General features: G+C 55.2%; 1 protein-coding gene across 6 annotated transcripts in view; it reads right to left on the bottom strand.

Moving 5' to 3' along the window:
* SEPTIN8 (septin 8) overlaps positions 1-20,662 on the bottom strand; it is a 37,550-nt gene that overhangs the window by 15,236 nt on the left and 1,652 nt on the right. For 3 of the 6 annotated variants that reach the window (XM_027468063.3, XM_038186386.2, XM_038186387.2), the window contains exons 2-6: positions 9,952-10,066; positions 8,527-8,722; positions 7,663-7,849; positions 2,018-2,179; positions 167-263 (exon numbers count right to left, since the gene is read on the bottom strand). In XM_027468063.3, the coding sequence (XP_027323864.2) occupies positions 167-263; positions 2,018-2,179; positions 7,663-7,849; positions 8,527-8,722; positions 9,952-10,066 (757 nt within the window). Of the gene's footprint in view, positions 1-166; positions 264-2,017; positions 2,180-7,662; positions 7,850-8,526; positions 8,723-9,951; positions 10,067-17,836; positions 18,553-20,662 lie in introns of those variants that run through there. The other 3 variants (XM_038186385.2, XM_072023154.1, XM_072023155.1) reach the window with 2 other exon arrangements.

Below are 20,662 nucleotides of genomic sequence, written 5' to 3'. Positions count from 1 at the left end.
AGATACTGGCAGGAACACAAAGCAAAGCTGGGCAGCCCACACGAGGCTGCAGGGGACATGGCCCCAGCATTTAGCACAAGGCACCTTCATGCTGGAGGGTGCCAGCATGTGCCCGTGCACGTGGCAGGGAGATTTGCAGCTGTATGCCCAGCTCCCAGCACCTTACCTTGCACCACTCCCCACGGGTACTGCCGAGCTCTCACCAGCTTGTTCCCAACCTTCACCTCCTCCGTGCTGCCAACCACAGCGAAGGGCAGATGAGCCTGCAACAGAGTCAAGCAGGGACTTAGCACATGGGCTAACCTCTGGGAAATCAGCCTGGCCACCAGATCTACTGCAGAAATCCTTCCAGAGAAGCCCTCAGTCTCCTCTCTGATCCATGGTGTTGTGGCAGAGAGCAGCATACGGCCGCGGCGCAGCAGAGCAGCTAACGAGCGGCGCTGACTGGACTAACCTAAACACGGAAATATTGTGGGAACACCATGCTCGTTACTGCTCTTCCTCTCCCCATTTGTCGGGTTGTTCTTGTAGCTGCAGCCTCTCGGCGTGCCAAGAGCAGGGCACTTCCTGCCTCGCAGAAAGCACGGAGACGTCCGTAAACACGCCTCGTCCCTTCCAGTGCCCACCCGCAGCCCGCTGGGCCACGTGCAGCATTTGGCAAGCTCGCTGCTCCCTGGGCTGCAAAGCACCAAGGACAGTAAGGAAACGTGGCACCAGCCCCATGGAAACATCCTCAGGGCTGCAGGAACAGAGCCACGCAGCAGGGACGTTGCTCTCCAGGTACACCTGAGGCTCAGCACACTGATCCCTCCCAAACTTGCAGCACAAACACAAGTGTCTGAAATGCTTCCTCATCTGGAGAACCACCCCCTGCCCTCCCCAGGTTCTGCCAGCCTGCTGCAAGGCAAACTTCAATCAGGAACACACGCTGTCGCCTTCAGACTTCCCTCACATCACTGCTCCTTTCCTCTGGGGCGGTGGCAGAAAGCCACGTGCCGGGGTCACTGTGGCCAGCATGGAGCCAGCCCCTGTGCTCCCTGCACAGCCCTACAGAGCCGCTGCACATCCAGCGGGATGAGGCCAGCAACAGCCCGCACCTTGAGGAGGGAACAGAGCTGGCAGGGAGGCAGCCAGAAGGATTTTGATTGAGAAAGCGATGGCAAACATCGCTTTCATTTCTCTCCCCAACACACCTACCTGTACTTTAAAAGTACTGCCTCCTGCAAAGCTTTTAGCAGCCCACGAATTCAGCAACCATTACAGTGGCTGTGTAGATATCTAACTGACCTAACTACCAATTGATTCTTAAAAGTTGGGGGGAAAAAATAAAGGATTGAAAGAAAAGCCAAAGCATTTAAACCTGGAACACCCCTGCAGAAAAATATTCATCTTGATGAAAAAGCTGCTTTTTATTTAAGCCAAAAAAAAAAACAATAAAAACATTAAAACACGAAAACGATGAAAACATTTCAACTGTTTCTATTCCAAAAGATAAACTCTGAGTTGGGAGTAAAGCCAAATTCCAAAACTTGAAGTTCTTTTTTACGTTTCCACTGCATCTGAAATTGATTTTTTAATTTTAAGAAGGGCAAAATAGAGTCACACAATTTTTCTTCTTTGCTTTAAATTGTTCTCTCTGCTTAGGGAAGCTAAGTGGAAGACTTAATGTAAATCTAACTGTAAATTTCTTATTCAAAGTCTCTCCCTCCTCAAATGATAAGTAGCCTAAAAGCAGATAAAAATGAATTTTGAAGAAAGTATTTTTTCAAAATCCAATAAAACAAATTTTAGGGTTGAGCTGAGTGTCTCCAGAGAGCCCACAGAGATTAAATAAGAGCCACATTTTAATTAATTTTGTATGCAATAGCCTTAGGCATCTGTCAGATCCGCAGCATAGCTTTCAAACATATTTAGCATCTGGACAAACCCAACGAAACTTGCCTTTCAAATGTATTTTTGTGCAGCAATTTAATTTGTCACAGCTTCTGGAAGCAATGCACTTGGCAGCGTTACTCACATTCATCACTGAGTTGATCTCAGCGACTGCTTCATCATCTGTGGGGAACTGGTAGATCTGCACACCGTTGCTGACCAGCTCGCTCATGATCTTGATCTTAAATTTGTGCAGCTCGCTCTTGGAAATGGTGTCTGCTTTGGCGATGATCGGGATGATGTTCACCTACAGCAGAAGGAAGGAGAAAGAGCCAGGTGAAAACAGAGCCCAGCAAACAGAACGCAGCAGAGAGGTGCACGGGGAGCTGAGGTGTGTGCAGATGGCCCAGGCCATGCCCCGGTGGCTGCTCTCCACCTCCTAAAGCCACCCAGGTGCCACGCTTTGCATGCGAGCTGCCGCACGAGCCCAGCTGAACACTAGAGGGAAGAGTTCCCCAGGAGTGATTTGACTGGAGGACTTGCAGATAAAGCGCAGACAAACAGCCTGCAACGCACACGCAGCGAGCAGATCAAAGCCCCTGCTCTTGCTGGTGCATTCTGTTACACGCTTCAGCAGAGACAGAGACATTTCAGCTGTCACATCTCAACTTATCACCCATTCCGCTCTGGCTGTGCGAGGATGAAATGCTGCTGTGAGGCTACGTGAAACCCTCCTGTGTTTGAGCAGAAGGAGCACGGACTCCTCAGATGCTTTGCCAGCAGCTGCAGATGCTGCCCGAGGAACCCCGAGCCCCTCGGCGAGGATCCCAACCCCCAGGCTGGGTGGATCACAGCCCCCCCGGGCGGTGCAGGGTGCCACACGGCAGGCAGGAGATGCGCTGTGGAGCTGCTGTTGCTCAGCTTTGGTTTCACACCAGCAGTCCCCGGGCTCACCGCACCACCCGGCTTCATCAGCCCGGGTTTCACAAAGCTGCCTGCAAGCTGCGGGCTGGAGACATCCCCCCGGGGCCGTGTCCCACATCTTCTGTGCTGCGGAGCCCCAGCAGGGCAGCATCTGCCACGGGAGCCTGCTAAATAAACCCTGCCGGGCTCAGAACAGCCAAGTGCAGCACTGCACCCCCTGCTTAAACAAACAACAACAAAACTCATCTGCCTGACCAGCAGCCAGGCTGGGAGCAGTAAAACTCAGGCATTGAGAAGGCAGCAGGCTGCTCTGCCACCTAGCACCTCCCCGCAGCCCACGCTTTTTGTCCTGCCAAGCAGCAACTCAGAGCAGCCGCTGGGTGCCCGCTGCCACCAGTGACCCTTCCCTTCCCTTCCCTGCCCAGCTCAGGCTCTCCCTGCAGCGTGCTGCTTTCCCATTGCTTTTTCTCCCCCTCTGGTTCAGTGCTCACTGCACACCATGCGCTCACTTGTCCCAAAAGAGAGCCACCTCCATGTGCTCGATGTCCCGGCAGCGTTCCCTGTCCAGCAGCTGGGTCCCAGCCATGTCCCCAGCTCAGCAGTACGACCTCAGCTACAGTCTCAGGTACAGCTTCAGGATGCCACGTGGCCCCAGAACCTCCTGTGTGCAATGAAGCCTCGCTACTCTCACGCTGAGAAGATGAAACTTGTGGTTTTTTTATCCCCAGCTACCGATCTGGCCTCATTTGCCAAGGGCCTGAGAGCCACAGAACAAGGTCCGCAGGTCTCCCCGCACTCCTCAGCGGGTAGCTGCCCTCATTACCAAGGCAGAAGGGGCCGTGACCACAGCTGGGTCTCACTGACCTGCTAGCAGAGGCAGCCCAGACCCACATCAAACTGCTCAGGGCTCACCCAGCCCCTGCTCAGCACCACCTGCAGGGGAAAGACACTGCCAGGGAGCCGCTGTGCGCAGCCCTTCCCGCTAGGCACACTGACAAAGGAGCACCAAGGGCAGGATCAGGCCATTTTCTGCCAGCCTATCCCCCCTTCTTCTTCCCCAAAATAAAAAAACGAAGCTGGGTTGGGTCCCTTTAACCACGTTCCTCACCCTTTCAGAAGGCAAGTCCATCAGGATGTGCTGCCGCGGAGTTCAAACCCCAAAAGGGCTTTGGCAAGCTGTTGCATTTCCAGTAATCAATAGCCAACACCGAAACAAATGCCAACAATTAATTAGCGGCAAAAGATTCGCAGTAGGCTGATTTTTTTTTCAGCTAAATTTGTCCTGGATCGTTCTGTCTTTTCCTGACACCTGATAAAATGCGTGCAGCTGCTCTGAAATAAAGAGAGAGACATCAGGACCTACCAGGAATGCAGCTACACCAACCATGCTACCTTCTTCCAGCTCAATGCCAGCTTTCCAGGACTGTTGAGACCTCCAGGGCATTTAGGGGTACTTCTGTGCTTCCCTCTTCTTCCCTTGCAGCTTCCTTTATTTTATTTATTTATATATATATAAATTACTGTTTTTCTTTTGATTTCATGCATGTCTTGGGAATCCCCAAGCTGAAATCCCCTGGTTAACAAGTGGAACAACATGTAATTATCCTGCTGTTTTCCTTTCTCTGCTTTTGAGCACTGACACCCAAGAAGCTGTCTAAGGCCAGACTGAGCTCATCCTTTTATAAAAATGGGAGAGGACTCAAAAAGGACTGCAGAAGGTGCTCTAGGAGGGTGATCACATCTGTGCAAAGGCCAGTCCATGGCTCACCATATTAGTGCCACGCAAGCCAACATACAGCTAGCTAGAGGTGAAAGCCACCTCTCCTTTCCTTCTTCAACAGGCTTTAAAAAGCCAGTAAAAAAGTAATGCCAGAACCACAGGAGGTTTCTGCCTCCACTCTTACTCCTACAGAATCTTTACCTTTTGTTGCAGGCAAAATCCCAGAGCAACATCCAAATATCTCGCGGTGGAAGAGCACTATGCTCCATTTAACCACCTAGTATCAAAATCATTACATTAATTAGTGGGTTGTCATCCGACTGAACCAGGCGCAGTGCCTGCATGACTGTCAGTCCACGTGCTGATGATCTTGGCTGGAATTTAGGGCCAGAGGAAGTCTGTGCTTCAGCTGAGGCAGCGAGCTCCACGCACCCCGAGCGCGCCTCCTCCCCGGCTCTCGCTGACCACAGAGCCGCTGCTCAGCTCCAAAAATAAAACCTACAAGAATGTGCCCAAATAAGTAAGTTGACAGAAAATTATTTTTCCCTAATATAGCAAGACCATATGCATTTCCACCCTGTGAAATAAAACCGGGTTTTTCCCTATCTCCAAAGCGTTCCCAGACGCAAGCCCCACCAAGGACAGCAGCCAGATGCCACCCAGAAGCCATGCAGCAGAGGCACAGCTGGCCCCGAGGTGTTGTCACTGGCTGCTGACCCTCCTAGGAGGTGTCAGCTCACGAAGGAGCAGCAATTAGCCACAGCTCATGAGAGCAGATGTAGGCTGCAGACCCTGCAGGGACAGCCAACAGGGAGCCCCAGGATGCCCACAGCAGCACACAGTTAGGCCATCGCTTCCCAGGCAGGGATGTGGTTAAAATAAATCAATAAATCACCTTTTTGTCTGATACTGTTGCAATTTTCTTTGTATTATTTTCCCCCCTCCTTTTCCCAGGTTAAGCCGGGTGGGAAGCTAACCCCTGGCCAGGTCACACGCAGTTTCTGCCCAGCAGCCAGCCCCACCACTGCCCATCTCCCCAGCACCAGCTCTGGAGGTGCCTCTGGCTGTAAGGAAATCCCCCCCTGCAACAGCTGGCCCCGAGCTCAGCCCAACAAATAGCTTAGCACAGCACAATGGGAGATTCTGTCTAGAAAACAGCTTTCCCCAGGAGGGATTTTGTAAATTTCATGCTTTAAGCAAGGCTCCCCACAGACCCAGCACATTCCAGAGCCTGCCCCACAGCTGATGCCAGCCACCAGTGAGCAGCAGGGAAAGTGTCACTGAGCCAGGTCCCTGCACAACCCTCCTGACCCAGCAGAGCAAAGCCTCCCCTATACTTCTTGCCTCCGTGTTCCCCACTCTCCAGCTGTAAGCCACACAAAGCTTCCCAAGAAGAAAGCCAGGTCCAGGAGTGCTCACACAAGGCAGAGGTGTGACAGTGTCTCCCAGCTGCACGCACGCTGGCCTCCCAGTACAAATGGGTCATGGATATTGGTAAGGGCACAGGCTGCCAGGCCCCGATCCTCCAGGAGTGCCTGGAAGCACACAAATCCTGGGAGGACACTGCTGGAGAAATGCACCAAAGCCCTGACATGCACAGGAGATCAATGGCTCTACCCGTTTGTTTTGTTGTGCATCCTTGTGTGAGGCCACACCACAAAATCCAGAAATTGGGAGCAAATGGACAAAGTGACTTCAGACACAATGACTTCAGTGGAAATTTAGAAATATAAAAGCTTGTGTGTGCACAGAGTTCCCACCTCTGCACAAGCACAAAGGATTTATTCTGGTACTACGCAAGGACCCCGTTAAAGCCAGCCAGGAGGTGGGAGAAGCAGGGACTGCAGGAGGGAAGGAAGAGAGAAGCGTTGTGGGACCACCAGCACCAACGGGAATCGTGCAAAAAAACCTTCTTCCAAACATATTTCTGGGAACATGTCATGCTGGCACGACGCCAAGAGACAGAGTTTATTAAGGGAAAGTTTTCGGATTCCTGCAGCAGGCAGAGTAACGGGCCCCGTGGTTACAAACAGGCCACTGGGGTGGGAAGCCAGTGCCTGCTCTGGAGTGGGGCCAAGGAAAAGTAGGCCAGCTGCCCCGGGAGGCGAGGGCAAGCAGCAGGGACCCTGCCACGGGGAACTCTTCCCACCAGGAAAGTCCAATAGAGCTGCACGTGGACAAGAGCCAGAGAAGAGCATGTTCCCTAGATACAATTCAGGGCATCCCCAGTTCCTGCAGGGTCCCGGCCGCCTCATCTGCCCTCTGTGTGAGCTGATCGGTGCCTGCCATCTGAGGAACCACCACGCTGCTGAGTGCTGCTCTTAGAGACAGGAAATTCTTGCTAAGATGGAAGAGATGCTGCTGTCACTAGTGACCTTTGAAGCCTTCCTGCGGCTCCCTGGAAGTCAGCTAGGACAACCAGAACTGTGTCAGAAAGCTCCTGTGAGCTGCAGGCATACCAGCAGCCAGTTAAGTAACCCACTGCCCCCAGACATCATTTATGCACGAAGAAACGACCCCAGCCAGCCCCTCTCACAACACACTTCCAGGACGCTGATGACCTTGAGAGTTTCTCTCCGCATTTATAATTCCATAAGATATTCTCATCTCCTAACAGATCGTTTGGCACTTCCAGCCCCTCACACACACACACACCACCATGCACAGCTGATGCTTCTCCTCAGCCCATCTCCTCTGTACAGCCACTGCCTCGGGAAGCTCACTGCCCGGCTGCTTCCAGCCCCTCTCCCCCAGAGAGAGCATCAGGACAGCAGAGGTGGCTCTGCAGTTTCCATAATTCAACTGTAGGAGCTGGAATGCATCCTTAGCTGTACTCCTTTAAAGAGGAGTTAGGGATGCAGTTGATAGCTTTGATAAAAATGAACTGATCTGGGTAAAGTTATTCCGGTGACAGACACTCCAGCTTGCTTGAAAACAGTTTTTCACCTGCTGTTTTTCAAGAAAGCCGGTGAGAAAACAAAAGACTTCAGCAAACACTAGGCTAAGTTTTACCAAAGTCCTAAAAACTGCTTAGCTAATGTGCAGGAAAGAGTCCAGCACTCCAACAGAGCCTTCCAGATGACAATTAATGTTGGCAGAAATCCCCCCGCCTCCAGAAACGGACAGCACAGCCCGCAGCTCGTTACCTTGCTATCCAGCTTCTTCATCGTCACCAGGTCCAAGGACTTGAGCGAGTGCCCGGTGGGCGTGATGAAGTACAGGCAGACGTGAATCCTCGTGTCGTGGTAGTTGAAGAGGGAACGGCGGATTTTCAGCTCTTCTTGCAAATAGTTTTCAAACTGCGTATCAATGTACTCAACGATCGGCCTGTAACTAAAACCATACCATTAGCAACCCAGATACTGGAGCACACAATGAAGCAGCCTGAAGACTTCAGGAGTTCTCCTAGACACATCATGATGCTGTTTAAAACAGCTATAAGACTCCAATAATTTAGCTTTACAACAAGAGAAGTGGCAATTACACACAGACCTTATAATCCAAAGGTTGCTGAGGCTGCACTGCAAAGTCTAAGGACAGTGGAGCACGAAAAGACAGCTACAGCCCCACATCAGGCTCTGCACAGCTCTCAGGGCTGAGCCATCTGGCTGTAGCAACGCCAGATGACCATGGAGAGACCTTGGAGTCCCAGAAAGCCTCTACCTGGGGCCTGAACAAGATGTCTGTGTAATTAAACAAGACAGATCCAGAGCCACCAACCCTTGCCAGAACAGATAATTCCCAGCCGTGTGCTGAGGACAGCTTGTTAACTGCTCCCACTCCTGGAAGACATCGTTCTCTGCTGGAAACACCTCCTGCAACCTCCCCTGTCCCTTTAGCTCCTCACCCAGCTCGCTCTGCACCCAGTCCCCAGCGCCAGAGGCACTGCAGGGAGCTGCTGCGTTAACACAAACACAGACACCTCCCCTGCTGCACTGCAAACAGGTACAGTTCGTGCCTGAGCATCAGAGGCGAGCCCAGAAATGCCAAGCAGATGGCACGAGACCTGCCTTTCGTCTTTATTGATCTGGTCCCCGAATCCAACCGCATCCACGATGGTGAGCTTCAGGTGGACGTTGCTCTCCTGCAGGTCGTAGGTGCGCGGCCGCAGGCGAACAGCGCTCTCGTAGTGGCTGGCTTCCTCCGTCTCGAACGTGGTGTTGAAAAGAGTGTTCATCAGCGTGGACTTCCCAATGCCCGTCTCGCCTAGGGAGGAGAAGTTATCAGCACCCGGGTACTTTGAGGAGGATTAATTACAGAGCAGAACCGAGTTACGCTGCGAAAGGTTGCAACAAGCTGCTGGTGACCAGACAATTGTCCAAAGGCAGCTGCAGTCTCGAAGGCCTCACAGCCTTAATGCAAAGTCAACACGGAGCACTGCGGTCTCATCTCCCCACTGAAGACCAGAGAGCAAACAAACACACAACTTTTCCCCTCCATCAATGCTGACTTTGCACCACAGAAGCTGGAGAGCACAGCTCTAGCAGAGTTTTTTGAGGCTTTGGGTTTGACTGCCTACAGTCTCACTCACAGTTCTTCCACACCCCTCATCCTGGGGTCCAACACACACAGTTAATGTGTCAAAGGACTAAAGCCCGTCCTGCTGTAGCCCTTTCCCCCTCCCTCCACACAGCAGCTACACCAAAGCCAGCTGTGCAGCTCTTCCTCTGCCCTCTGAGCTCTGCCTTTAGCCAGCGGGGCTGGGACTGCCTGCACCATGCTGCCGGGGTGAAAGCTGGGCCCCATCCTTGATAAAGTTTAGGGACAGTGTGGGTCAGGGCACCAGGGGAAAAAGCGTGCTGCACATTCAAAAAAAAGGCAGAGGTGCATGCACACACTGATCCTAGCACGCAGCCTGGCAAGTCCACACACAGAAGCAGCCCTTTCTGGTGGGCAGCTGGATAAAGAAGCAACAGGGAGCAGCTGGTGGAAGTTTTCTTCATTTCGAGCTCAAAGCAAGCTCTGCACAGCACTCAGAGAGCTGCTGAGATCCGCCTCAGTGCCTGCAAGCTGCCCAGGACAGTCCTGCAGAGATGTCACAGGCAGCCTGCCCCCGTGACACCTGTGCAGCATTGACTGAACACCACCACGTGCTGCCTTCCCTCAGCCCTTCCTATTGCCAAGGACAGCAAAGACCAACCCTCACCACCTCCAGGAGCAATTCTGGTCTGACCCACAAGGCTCAGCCACGTCCCCTGCACCTCCCTGCCTCTTTCTGTGCCTGTGCTGGCAGCCCCGCTGCAATGCAGAGCTGGCCAGCCCTCCACACGCCTCCTGCCCCTTTCCCTCGCTGAAGGCAGCAAGGGGATGTTAAAGCCTTTCCCCAGCCTCTCCCTAAGTCACTGCCGAGGCTGTGTCCCAGCAGGGCTCCTCGAACACAGCCCCAGCCTCCCGAGGCCACCAGCTGAGCCCTGTCCCCGCAGGGCTGTGCTCACCCACGCAGAGGATGTTGAAGCTGAAGCCCTGTGTGACGGACTTGCTGACCAGCTGATCCGGGAGGCTGTCGAAGCCCACATGGCCCCCCAGGGAAAGGTTCCTCTTCTCTTCATTCTGGCAGGGAGAAAAAGACAGATTAGCAGAGCTGCAGGGACAGAGACCCGAGGGGAAGCACCAAGGCCAAGGAAGAGGCACTGCACAGACCCCAGAGGCACTGCCCAGACCCCAACACTGCCCACAGCGCCCTGTGCTTTGCTGTGCTTCATCTCAAACCCTCTGACAGCCACCAACAGAAGAAAGGAGAGGGGAGAGCACTGCTCTTACTGGGGAATTGCCTCAGAAAGAGCCACGCTACCAGGCTACAAAGCAAAGTAAATATTAGCACGAGTCCCAGCTCCATGCAGCTGGGGGTGGTTAATGAGGGAAATGCCCCCACTGCGTTTTATTGCTGCTGCTCCCCCTCCTCCTTGCCTCTTATTTTAAGTCCTGCAGCACAGAATTCAGCCAGACCAGCTCTGCCTTTCCCCTGACTCCCTGATCCTTTTTCCTTCGCTGCTGCCCCAAGCCGCGTGCTTCTGTTTGCTCGGCGCAGGCCGAGGAACCCTCTGGCTCTGCCATCTGTGACCGCGCCGTTTTCCACTGCTGCTCTGCTGTTCCTGTTCCTGCCTCCCCCACACGCACTTTGTGTCTCCTTCTGTCTCCTCCCTCCCCCAGAGGGGGATGAAGCTGATCACCTGTATGGGAAGCTTGGCTTAGAAACAACCAGTAGTGCCCAGCGAGACCAGCCAGGGATGGCCCGCCAGGCGCACAGAGGTACCAGGGAACCACACGGGTTCTGCAGTCAATGCCACTCCAATGCACAGCTCAAAAAGCCCCAAATAACAACCACCAACCAAAACAACCCCAAGCAAACAGCAGAAAGCCATCGAGCAGAAGGCAAAGGCTGTCAGAACGCAGCTGTGGTGCTGCAGGGATGGGGCAGGCACCACCAGGCTGCTGGGCCACCTCGGCTCAGGCTGCTCTCCGCTCACTCCTGTTTCACCAGGAACCAAACTCATCCCCAGGGCTTCACCAGGATGGTTTCAGGGGATGCCCCAGCCACAATCACCCCGCAGAAGGATCTTAACCACCCACAGACAGGAAAAGATGGGGACAGAAGATGTATCTGTCCTTTGCTTGGCTCAAGTTGTTCCGTGTCCCTGCCAAACGCAGCCACCGGACCACGGGGCTGCAGAGCACGTCCCGAGGAGAGCCCTGGCTGGCTGGCAGACTGTAAATTAATTCAAGAGGAAAGCAAAAGTGACCTAATAAGCGATGTGCATCTATCTGGGTCTGCAACGAGACTCCCAAACAAATCAGGAACCTCTCCACCTCATCTTGAGTCAGAGCCTCCTTTATCTCTCGGTTTTGTAAAACAAAGTGTTTAAATCACAAGAACCACTTGTAAACACCCGAAGCAGCTCCTGTGCCCGACACACAACCCCCCTGGCTTCCTGCTTCGCTTGTTACCAGCTGGCAGAGGGTTTTAGCCCAGCTCTGTCCCTCGGGACTCCCTGGACGGCCACCGCCGAGCTGCGGGCGGCCTCCCGCAGGATCCTGCGCCGTGCCGGCAGGATCGATGCGCTCGTAACTACACGGAAACAGCGATCGTTTCAAGGCTTCCTGTGGCAGAGAGCGTGTCAGCTGTGGTTTTGAGGTGGCCAAGGGCTCAGCCAAACGCTCAGTGACTTGAGAAGGGCTCCCCAGGCCCAGGAACCCCCCAGCTCTGCCACTCTGGGTCAAGGCACCCAGCTCCCTGCTCTGCCCCAAGCGCCACCACGGCGAGCAGCTCGCTCCGGGGCAAATCACGCAGTTGGACCACGACACCTTGCTTCTTTTTCTTCCAGACTGCAAACAGGAGCAGAGCCCAGCACAGAGCTTGCGATGCCGTTTTGGGAAGGAGGCTCACGATGCTGCTCTGCTGGTGCTGAGTGCTGCGGCTCGCAGGAAGGTTTCCAGGCAACAGGCAGCGCCGCTCCAGCTCCTAAAGCAGGCTCCAGCAAGGCACGGCGGCACCAAAAACTCGGTCGTGCTTCGGAGAGAGGCCAAATGCTTTTGCACAGGCCGTCTTTTCCTCTTCTTTTCAGTGTTTTGTTGCTGTGGGACAGGGGTGCACTTACCCCAAGGGGCTCACGGGCTCGCCAAGTGAGCGCACCAGCGAGCCAGAGCTCAGGGAAGGGTTTCTGCCGGTGACCTTGAAACACACGGCTTCCTTTGATTCCTGTAGGCAGCGACAAGCTGGATCGAGTCCCAGGTGCTGCCGATCCCAAAACCAAACCCCATGTGCTCTGCCCGCAGCTCAGCTGTCACTCAAGGCTGCTGCTGCGCTAGGGCAAACAACGGCAGCAGCGACTGCAGGGTAATGGGGTAAGGAAGAGAAAACGAGAGAGGTTCTCTCTGTTTGCTCTTCCCATCCAACCCAGGAAGCACACGAGCACAGGGAACAGGAGCAGTTCTGTGCAGAGCTGTGTGCTGCATCTACCTGGTGCAGAGCAGAGCCCACCCACAGCCCCCTCCTGCAGCACCAGGATGGGACCACCGGCCCCTTCGGGCAGCTCCTGCTCGCCCAGCCCCGCTCCAGGACAGCCCGGCACAGCTCACCTGCTAATAAAAACATCAAGGTCAGGCTCAGAACTGAATTCCTGCCAGCAGATGCAGCCAGCCTGCAAGGCTCGGCGTCTGCAATCAACCCAGAACATGAACGCTGCCATAACGAGGGCAGCAGTCAGGCAGCAGTATGAATTTTGTTTTGGTGTGTTTTGAAACAAGCTGAGAATTTCAGCAGGGCTTTCTCCCCGTTTGCTGAGGGCCAGGCCAGCCGTGTGCTCACCTCCCCTGCCCGCAGCAGGGGCAGGAGGCCAGGGCAGAAGCAGGCACAAGGGATACGTGGCACAAGGGTTACGCGGCACAGCCTGGCAGGAGCCACACAGAGGCACAGCCCTGCCCTCCCTGCTCACACTGGGCTCTGCAGCCTCCAAAGAGCTCCAGATCCCTCATCTCCCAGCCAGGACAGTCGCTCTCCCACTTCTGACCGGGCAGCAGAGCCCATCCTGGGGCTGCAGACAACCGAGAGGCAGCCAAGCTTCCCTGAAGCCCACGTGGTCGTTTTGCAGCGTGGTAATTAAGGGCTCATGATGGCTCTGAGCGCAGTTTTCCACCAGGAACGGCCCCTGCAGCCCTGAACACCGCCTCCCGGTCACCAGGGGATCCCGTGATGGGAGCTACCGAGGTTTTACCCACAGCCATGGGCAGCTGGCCACCAGCCACATCCCCAAACACAATCCATCTGCCCCTCATTGCAAGGGAGGCGAGAGGAGGCAGCAGAGAAACCAGAGAGCCCCATTGCCACGATTCCAAATCCACGGCCCTGCAAGGTGTCGGTGCAGTGATCACGTACAAACCAGGCTCTTCGTGGAAGAGGCACTGATTCAAGCAACACAAGCAAGGGCACAGCCTGCAACAGCCACCGACGTGCCAACAGCGCTTCAGAAATACAAAAATCAACCCCATCACAGTTTTCCTGCTTCACCTCCGAATTAGCAGCAGTTTCACTCTGCGCCGTTACATTTTTCAAGGACTGCTCCCAGGCACAGCGGCTCTCCTGCTGCCCACACAGCCCACCAGCTCCGTGCTCAGCACGCCGTCCTCCTGGAAACGCTGACTGCTGGTGGATGCGCTGCCCTCCTTCTCCTTGCTCCCCTGCCAGGAGCAGCACGAGCAGGCTGGAATTTGGGCACGAAAGACCTTGCTGACATCGGCTGTTTAAGAAATAAAATCTTTTTTTTTTTTTAAATAAGAAGCATCACTCCTGAATTAACCTCAACAAGAAGTGTTCTTTGGTGACCATGCGCTCGTGTTTGCTGCCTGCGGCAGCCCCCAGGGCTCTGACCTCCTGAAGGGCGCAGGTAAAGGCACATTTATGAGCCAAAGCGTAAGCGAGCACCACAATCACGAGTGGTGATAAAACTATTTATTTTTTAAAGTACGAATTTGGCACGAGGGAGCTGTAAATCCTCGCCCTTGCCACAGCAGGCTCTGTGCGAGCAGCTTGCGAACAGCTCCGTAAAACCAAGAGGGAAAACTACAACCTGCAGTGTTTGCCAGCTAACACCTGAACTGAGCGCAACTCCTGGCTCCCACCCCGAGGAATAAAATAACCCTGCACCTTCCCATGCCTTGGTGCCTTTTCCCATGCCTGTAGCCCAACAAAACATGAGTGGGGCAGGTAAGTGGCTGACGTTTCCCAAGGCAGGGCAGCTCAGGATGTCTCCTCCTGGGAGCACTGCTCACCTCCTTGCTTCCCAGCCCAGGAGCAGGAGCACAGCAGCGCGTGAAACGTGTGGATTTAGCCAAATCCCAGCTGTACCCACATGCCACGAGTGAACTGAGTCACCGAGCACTCGCCTCCAGGCCTCTGGGCAAACAGTGTCAGAAGCCAAACCCCGCGTCCCGGTGCCAGCAGGCACTCCCTGGGGCTCGGCCCGGTTTCTGGATGAGTGCAAAGCACCCAGCAAGTCACTCACCCCTTCCGCAGATCCCAGCCCAGCCCCAGGTGCTCTCTACAGCATTCAGAATAGATCTCACACAAATACCATCTGCCTTGCACATGCAGCAAGCGTGAACTTGGTCCGTGGTCCTGAAGGTGAGAGGGAGCACACCTGCAGCTCGGCTCATCAGCAGAGACCTCGGCACCTCTTCGGCGAACTCTGCACACCAACACCACCAGTCCCGGGCAGATTTGCTGAGTGCAAGCACCTGACCCCAGCCTGACAGCCCTCAGCTGGTCTTAAGCACGTGCTTAAGATTCCAGACCCTCATTGTGGAGCACTTGGTAACCAGCCGGGGAAATGGGGGGAAGAAAAACAGGGTGAGAAGTTTAGCTGGGGGGGTGATGCTGATTTATTATGATGATTTATTATGCTGGTTTACCACCTGTCTGACAGTGGCAGCTGGCTGTGGCTGAGTTTCTCCACTACCTTCCACTCCAGTCCATCCTGCTGGCCCAACCTCAGATGGGTGGGCAGCTCTGCCTTCACTGGGTCTGTGCAGGGAGGGCAATAGTATTTTCCTCACCGTGGCAGCCCTACAGAATCCTAAGCCATGACACTGATGCCTGACACTCCATCGGTGGCAGGGGAACCCCAGGGCCCTTCACGTGCTGCTCTTTCCCAAGGCCCTGCACACCACAGCACACCCACAGGGCTGCGGGCAGGCCCCTCCAGCTGCTGTGTGCTCACAACCAGGAGCTCCCAGCCCAGCCCGCAGCGCAGTCCCCCAGCGAAAAGCTCCTGCTGACGAAAACAATCACCAGCCCCCCTTTAAACCGCTCCGCTAGGAATGCCAGGAATTTTCCCAGACACTCGAGCCTTTATTCGTGCTCCCAGCTGCACTCCAGGCGGGTGAAAGCCTCGCTGGAGAACCCAGATATGGAGCCACCACCAAGACGTGCCCCATAAAGCAGCACAGAGGCAGGAGACTCAAAAGCTGAGGTTTTCCCCTCAGGGCTAACTCAAGGTTACCCTACCCAAGGTGATGTTTTCCTTGCAAGCTTTTGGTCCCCTTCTCAAGTGAGATGCAGGAGCCCAGAGGGCAGTGTGGGCAGCGGTGCTCGGCATCCTGGAGGAAACAAAACGAGCCCCAGAGCAGTGCCAGTGCTTCAAAGCACCTCGTGTGTCCTGAGCTGGCCTCAGGGCAGCACAGGCACCGCTGTGCATGGAGAAGAGCAGCGTGCTGAACACGCTGTGCTCACCTACCCACGGGAAGGCAGTCAGGAAGTCAAAGCAGAAAGCAAAATTCCTCCTGAGGAAAGCACTCCTTGGGCAAGCTCCTTGACTCCTTCCCTGTATCCAAGCTCCTGGTGCCTCAGTTTCTAGGCACACCTCATCCTGATGGCAGCAGCCAGGTAATGGGGCTCCCTCCAGCACCTGCGAGCAGCCAGCCCAGCTGCAGGCACTGCCTTCAGCCTCACCTCAGCCTCAGCAGCCTGCCTGCCTTCCAGAAGCAAAACCAAAGTCCTCCAGAGCCACACGACTTGGCACGGGCTGAACACACCAGCTCCGTCTTCCAGCGCTGGGTGTGAAGGCAGCACACAGCTCCTCGTTCTCCCTTACACAGCAGCATCCGAGATGACACAGCCACAACCTGTGAAGGCAACATCGATGGAATTCCCTGCAAACAAACTGACTGCTTCTGGCTGAAACTCCTCTCCAGTTTTTTCTACTAAAAGCAAAATTCCATGTGTTTCCTTCCCATAGTCTGTTTTTTAACCATTTTCCTAAAACACCTGTGGAGTAATTAATTTATTGGGAGGGCTTTCTTAATTAAGGAAGGATTAAACCTGCATTTTGCCCTGTCGCAGAAGCCCTGGATGAGAGCTCACGAAGGAGCCAAGGAGGCTTTGCGGGCATTGTGCACACGGTGCTTTGCAAACATGAACACAGCCTCTGAGAATGAGGAAAGTTGGTTAAGGCAGAGACTGTGGAACGAAAAATGAGAGATATTTCCTCTCCAATGACCTCAGAGGATGAGAAAGTTCAGCTTTCCAGCAGCCTGAGAATTCCAGCCCCCCCGAGCCACCCAAAGCCAAGCGGCGTCCAGCACACAAACCCAGCTTCTCCTCCGGGCTGTTCACAGAGGACCCCAAATCAGGCAGCCAGGAGCACAGCACGCTGCCCCAGCTCCTTGCTTTTCCACATTATCTAGTCACAGCGCACTCAGGCTCCTGATTTCATGCAACTCCTCAATCAGCCAGGTCTGACAGACCAACCCCATCCCCGTAGCCACCTGGAGACTTCCCCGTACTCACCAGCGGCGCTCCCAGCTCAGGTTCGTTTCCTTGTCACCATGAGGAAGAGGAGCGGGCACCTTTCCTGGTTCATCCAGGGGAAATACAAACAGATGTGGGACGAAGCCAAGAGAGGAATTGAGCACCTGCCCCTACGAAGTGCCATGGAAAAGGTTTGGGGCCGTTTTGGGGGGGGTGTTAACAAGGGGCCGGATCCCCACCGTGTAACAGCCCAGCTGCTGAACAGGCCGTGCTGGCGATCAGCCCCCGCGATGATTTGTTTTAGTTACCACTGAGAGTAAACATGCCTAATTCCCACATACGTTTCCAGAATTTATTGCCCGATCACAACAAAATGAAAAACTATTCTTTATATTTTTAGACAAGGGAACAGAGACCTTCTAATGGGAACCCAAGAGTTGGGGTCACCGCTGTCTCCTTTATCCCCCCCACTTGCCTTACGCAACCACCCCACGGCAGCTCCCAAGCAGGGCTCCCAGCCCCTGGACAAGTCTCCTCGGGACACTGCCTGGACGACAGCAGGAGGAGAAGTTTTATATCCCACGGGCACACAGCTCCGAGTTAAACCACAGCCACCACGTTATCGAGCCACCTGCCAGGTACCCGATTAACGCAGCCTCCGGGAAGCTTCCTGGTGCGTTAGCACAGAGCAGCTTCAGTCTGAAGACTCGAGGCCATGGGAAAAGAAAAGAAAAGAAAATCTCTACCTGAAAAAGGCACGTGGGAAAAGGCAGGCTGAAGGGGCTGCTCAGTCTCTGTGAAACCACGGCATAACCTGCATTCCCCAGCAGGAGCTGCAGAGGCAGGGGAAGGAAGGAGAGCGCTCCTGCACGGCACAGCCTGCCCCGTGGGTCCTGGCCCTGGCAGGAACCCACTGGCACGCTCCTCGCCTCCCAGGGACCCTGGAGACATTCCTGGAGCTGTTTCCTCACGCTTGTAACGCGGAGGTGGCACGGGCTCAGGGCAGCACCTCAGGCAGCAGCCAGGGAGGACAGCGGCAGCCCCAAAACCCCTGCAGGGATCCAGCGCGGGGCTCTCACCTCATGCTCCCCGCTGCGATCTGCTCCCCAGGCTGTGCGAGGCACAGGGAGCCAGAGCTGCGCGCTGGGCTGAGGCAGGGCGCTCCATGGGAACCTCTCTCGAGCCATCTGACATCTCAGGAATTCCTCGTGTGTGGGAGACGGACGCTTCTTGGCTTCACAGAGGAATCCGCACATCTAAACAGAGTGCTGCCTCCAAACCCCTGACCCCACGGCCCGGCCAGCCGCAGGCTGAGGGTGCTGAGCAGGGAGATACCGAGGTACCTGGGGAGCCCCCAAAATCCCCCCGTCACACCACTCCGGGGGGTGCCAACTCCCCTCCTGGCTCCACTTTGGCACCCAAACACCATGAGCTGGAGTAAGGCCGCCTGCAGCGGGGGGAGGCTCTGGAAGGAAAGCACCACCGAGGAGCCCTGGGTTTCGGGATCATTTTTCTCCCTTGAGCTGCTCTGGGACTTTTACGTTCCCTGAATATTTGAGTCCCCCTCCGGCACTTTTACAATCCCTGAATATTTGAGCGCCGAGCTTCAGGTACGAACCTCGGAGCTCGCTGCAGCCCCAGGTACGTGGGGGAAGTGAAGAAGAGGCAGATGGGCGTCAGCTCGGGGCAGGACAGGGTCACGTCCGAGGACTGCAGCTAACCCGAAACCAGCAGGGCAGCTTCTCCCATCCACAGCCTGCAAGGTGCTGAGGACAGGCGCTGGTAACCCAAGCTAATCTCCTGAGCACACCCCCACCCTGCGCTTCTTCCCGTGGCCTCCCAAATTCCTCCGCTTCTTGCACAACCCGGGAGAGGCCACGGCAGCATCACGCCACTCCTTCCCCTCCCAGCCTCCGAGCCAAAGCAGCACGGGAAGGAGAGGAGCACGAGGAGCAGGGCAGCCACCGAGGGCACCGGGCGCTGCCTCTGGTGCCTCGAGCCGAGCGGGGACAGCGGGGGCACTCGGAGACGGGGCTGCGTCCCTCCCCGCAGCTGGCGACAGCGCTGGCATTCTCCTACAGAAGATAATATTTAGGCAGCTTGTGGCCTTCCAGCGGCGCTGGGGACTGGCTGACAGCTGCCACCACAGCACTGACGCCGAGTCCTGACGCCGTGCCGGCCTCCTGAAAGAGTTATTCTTTCGGGCTTTCGTTTGTTTTGCCGACGCAGAGGGCACGCACGGCCCCAGCATTTGCCAGCTCACGTCCTTCCACCCACTGCCTCGGCGCTCACTGCGATTACGAGCGGCTCCGAGCAGCTCCCACGCAGAACAACATGTTGCATCTCTTCTGCAAGAGGAAGGGATGCTCTGGATTCGCCACAGCGGGGAAGGAAAAACTATAAAAATCTCTTTCTGGGCAACATTTGTTCCCAGCGCATAGCCTCAGAATAAGCGTTCAGCTGCAGCGGGCTGTGGTTGAGCTAATTGGGCCTGCGGTCGCAGCAGTCGGGGCTGGCTTCCTGCAGAAGCACAGGCGAGCCTCCCGGGGAGGGACTGCAGGGATTGGAGAGGCAACCACCAATTCGCCTGCTCCAATGGAAGCCCGTTTCCCCATCCCTCCTTCCCAAAAAAAGCTCACGCTGCAGGCAGAGGAGCTGGCCAGGGCACGGAGGGAGAGGGCTGCTCCCGCTGGGCTCGCTTCCTGGCGCACGTCAGCAGCTCGGGGAAAAATCTGTCGCTTCTGTTCAGCGCTGCATGGGGGAGCACCTGGATTTTTCCCAGGGAAGACCCTTCAGAAAGCTAAAGGTAAAATGACCGAGGGGAAGAAAATAAACAAACGTACACAGGAAATTTAACTCTGGAACTTCCAAACGGTGCCATCGGCTGGGCAAAAAGCAAGGAGGGGGAATGCCCAAATCCAAGCAAACCCCAGTTTCCACTGGAACTGAGTCACGGAAGCATTTCCCTCTAGAGCTTGATTAAAGGAAGTTGTACACCTAGGGTTAGGGCCAGCAGCCACAAGGCTTCTGGCAACCACCCTGGCACAGCACACAGAGCTGTCCTCAGCCCGCTCCTCACAGTCCTTCACCTAACGCTGACCCCTCACGCATTGGAGGGGTTTAAGCCTTGCAGTCAGAAAGAGAAACCAGGAGCTCACAGCAAACAGCAGCAGAATTGCATGAAGTTTCTCACGACTTGGGCAGCTCAGAGCTTCCCCTCCCTCCACAAAGTCAGGGCAGGACACGAGGCAGGGGCGTAAATCGGCTTCTCCAGCAGGTAACACTCACACGTAGCTGCCAAACAGTCCCCGAGCCACCCGGCAGCCTGCTGCAAGGAACAAATCTCACTGTCTTTCCGGTGAGGAAGGCGTTATTCATCTCTCCTCTGTGCAGAGCAGTGGTTTTTCTGACAAGACCTACTATAAATTAACACTTCTTGGTAAGGTGGCCACTAAAAGCTCAGCGACCGAGAGCTAACGTGAAGGAACCTCGGGGTGGCAGGAAGGCACCCGCACCGTGACCACAGCTCGCACACGGCTGTGTGCGCATCCCGGGCCCTCCTCACCGGGCATTGATGGTCACAGAGCCCTCGTCCACACACGAAGCCACAGCCCACACAGCAGTCAGCTGTGACATCTTCAAAACGTACAGCATCACCTTGATCCTCAGCCCAACGTGGAGGCTGAGGCCAGCTGCTTGTCTCTGCCTCTGCTAGCCTGGTTCTGTTCAGAAGAGGCAACGGAGAAGGTCTGAGCTTGATGATACATGAAGTGTTTCATAACTAACCCAAACTCTCACCCACAGCCCAGATTACACAAAGTCATCACTTGCTGTTTAAAGGGGGCTGTTGGTGAGTCGGAGTGTGATGAGGAGGCTGCAAGGAAGACACCCAGGTATGCAGAACT

Source organism: Anas platyrhynchos, chromosome 14 (assembly GCF_047663525.1).
Source record: "Anas platyrhynchos isolate ZD024472 breed Pekin duck chromosome 14, IASCAAS_PekinDuck_T2T, whole genome shotgun sequence".
Lineage (NCBI taxonomy): Eukaryota > Metazoa > Chordata > Aves > Anseriformes > Anatidae > Anas > Anas platyrhynchos.
Note: the sequence above shows the minus strand (reverse complement) of the source record. Positions and strands in the feature narration are given on the sequence as shown.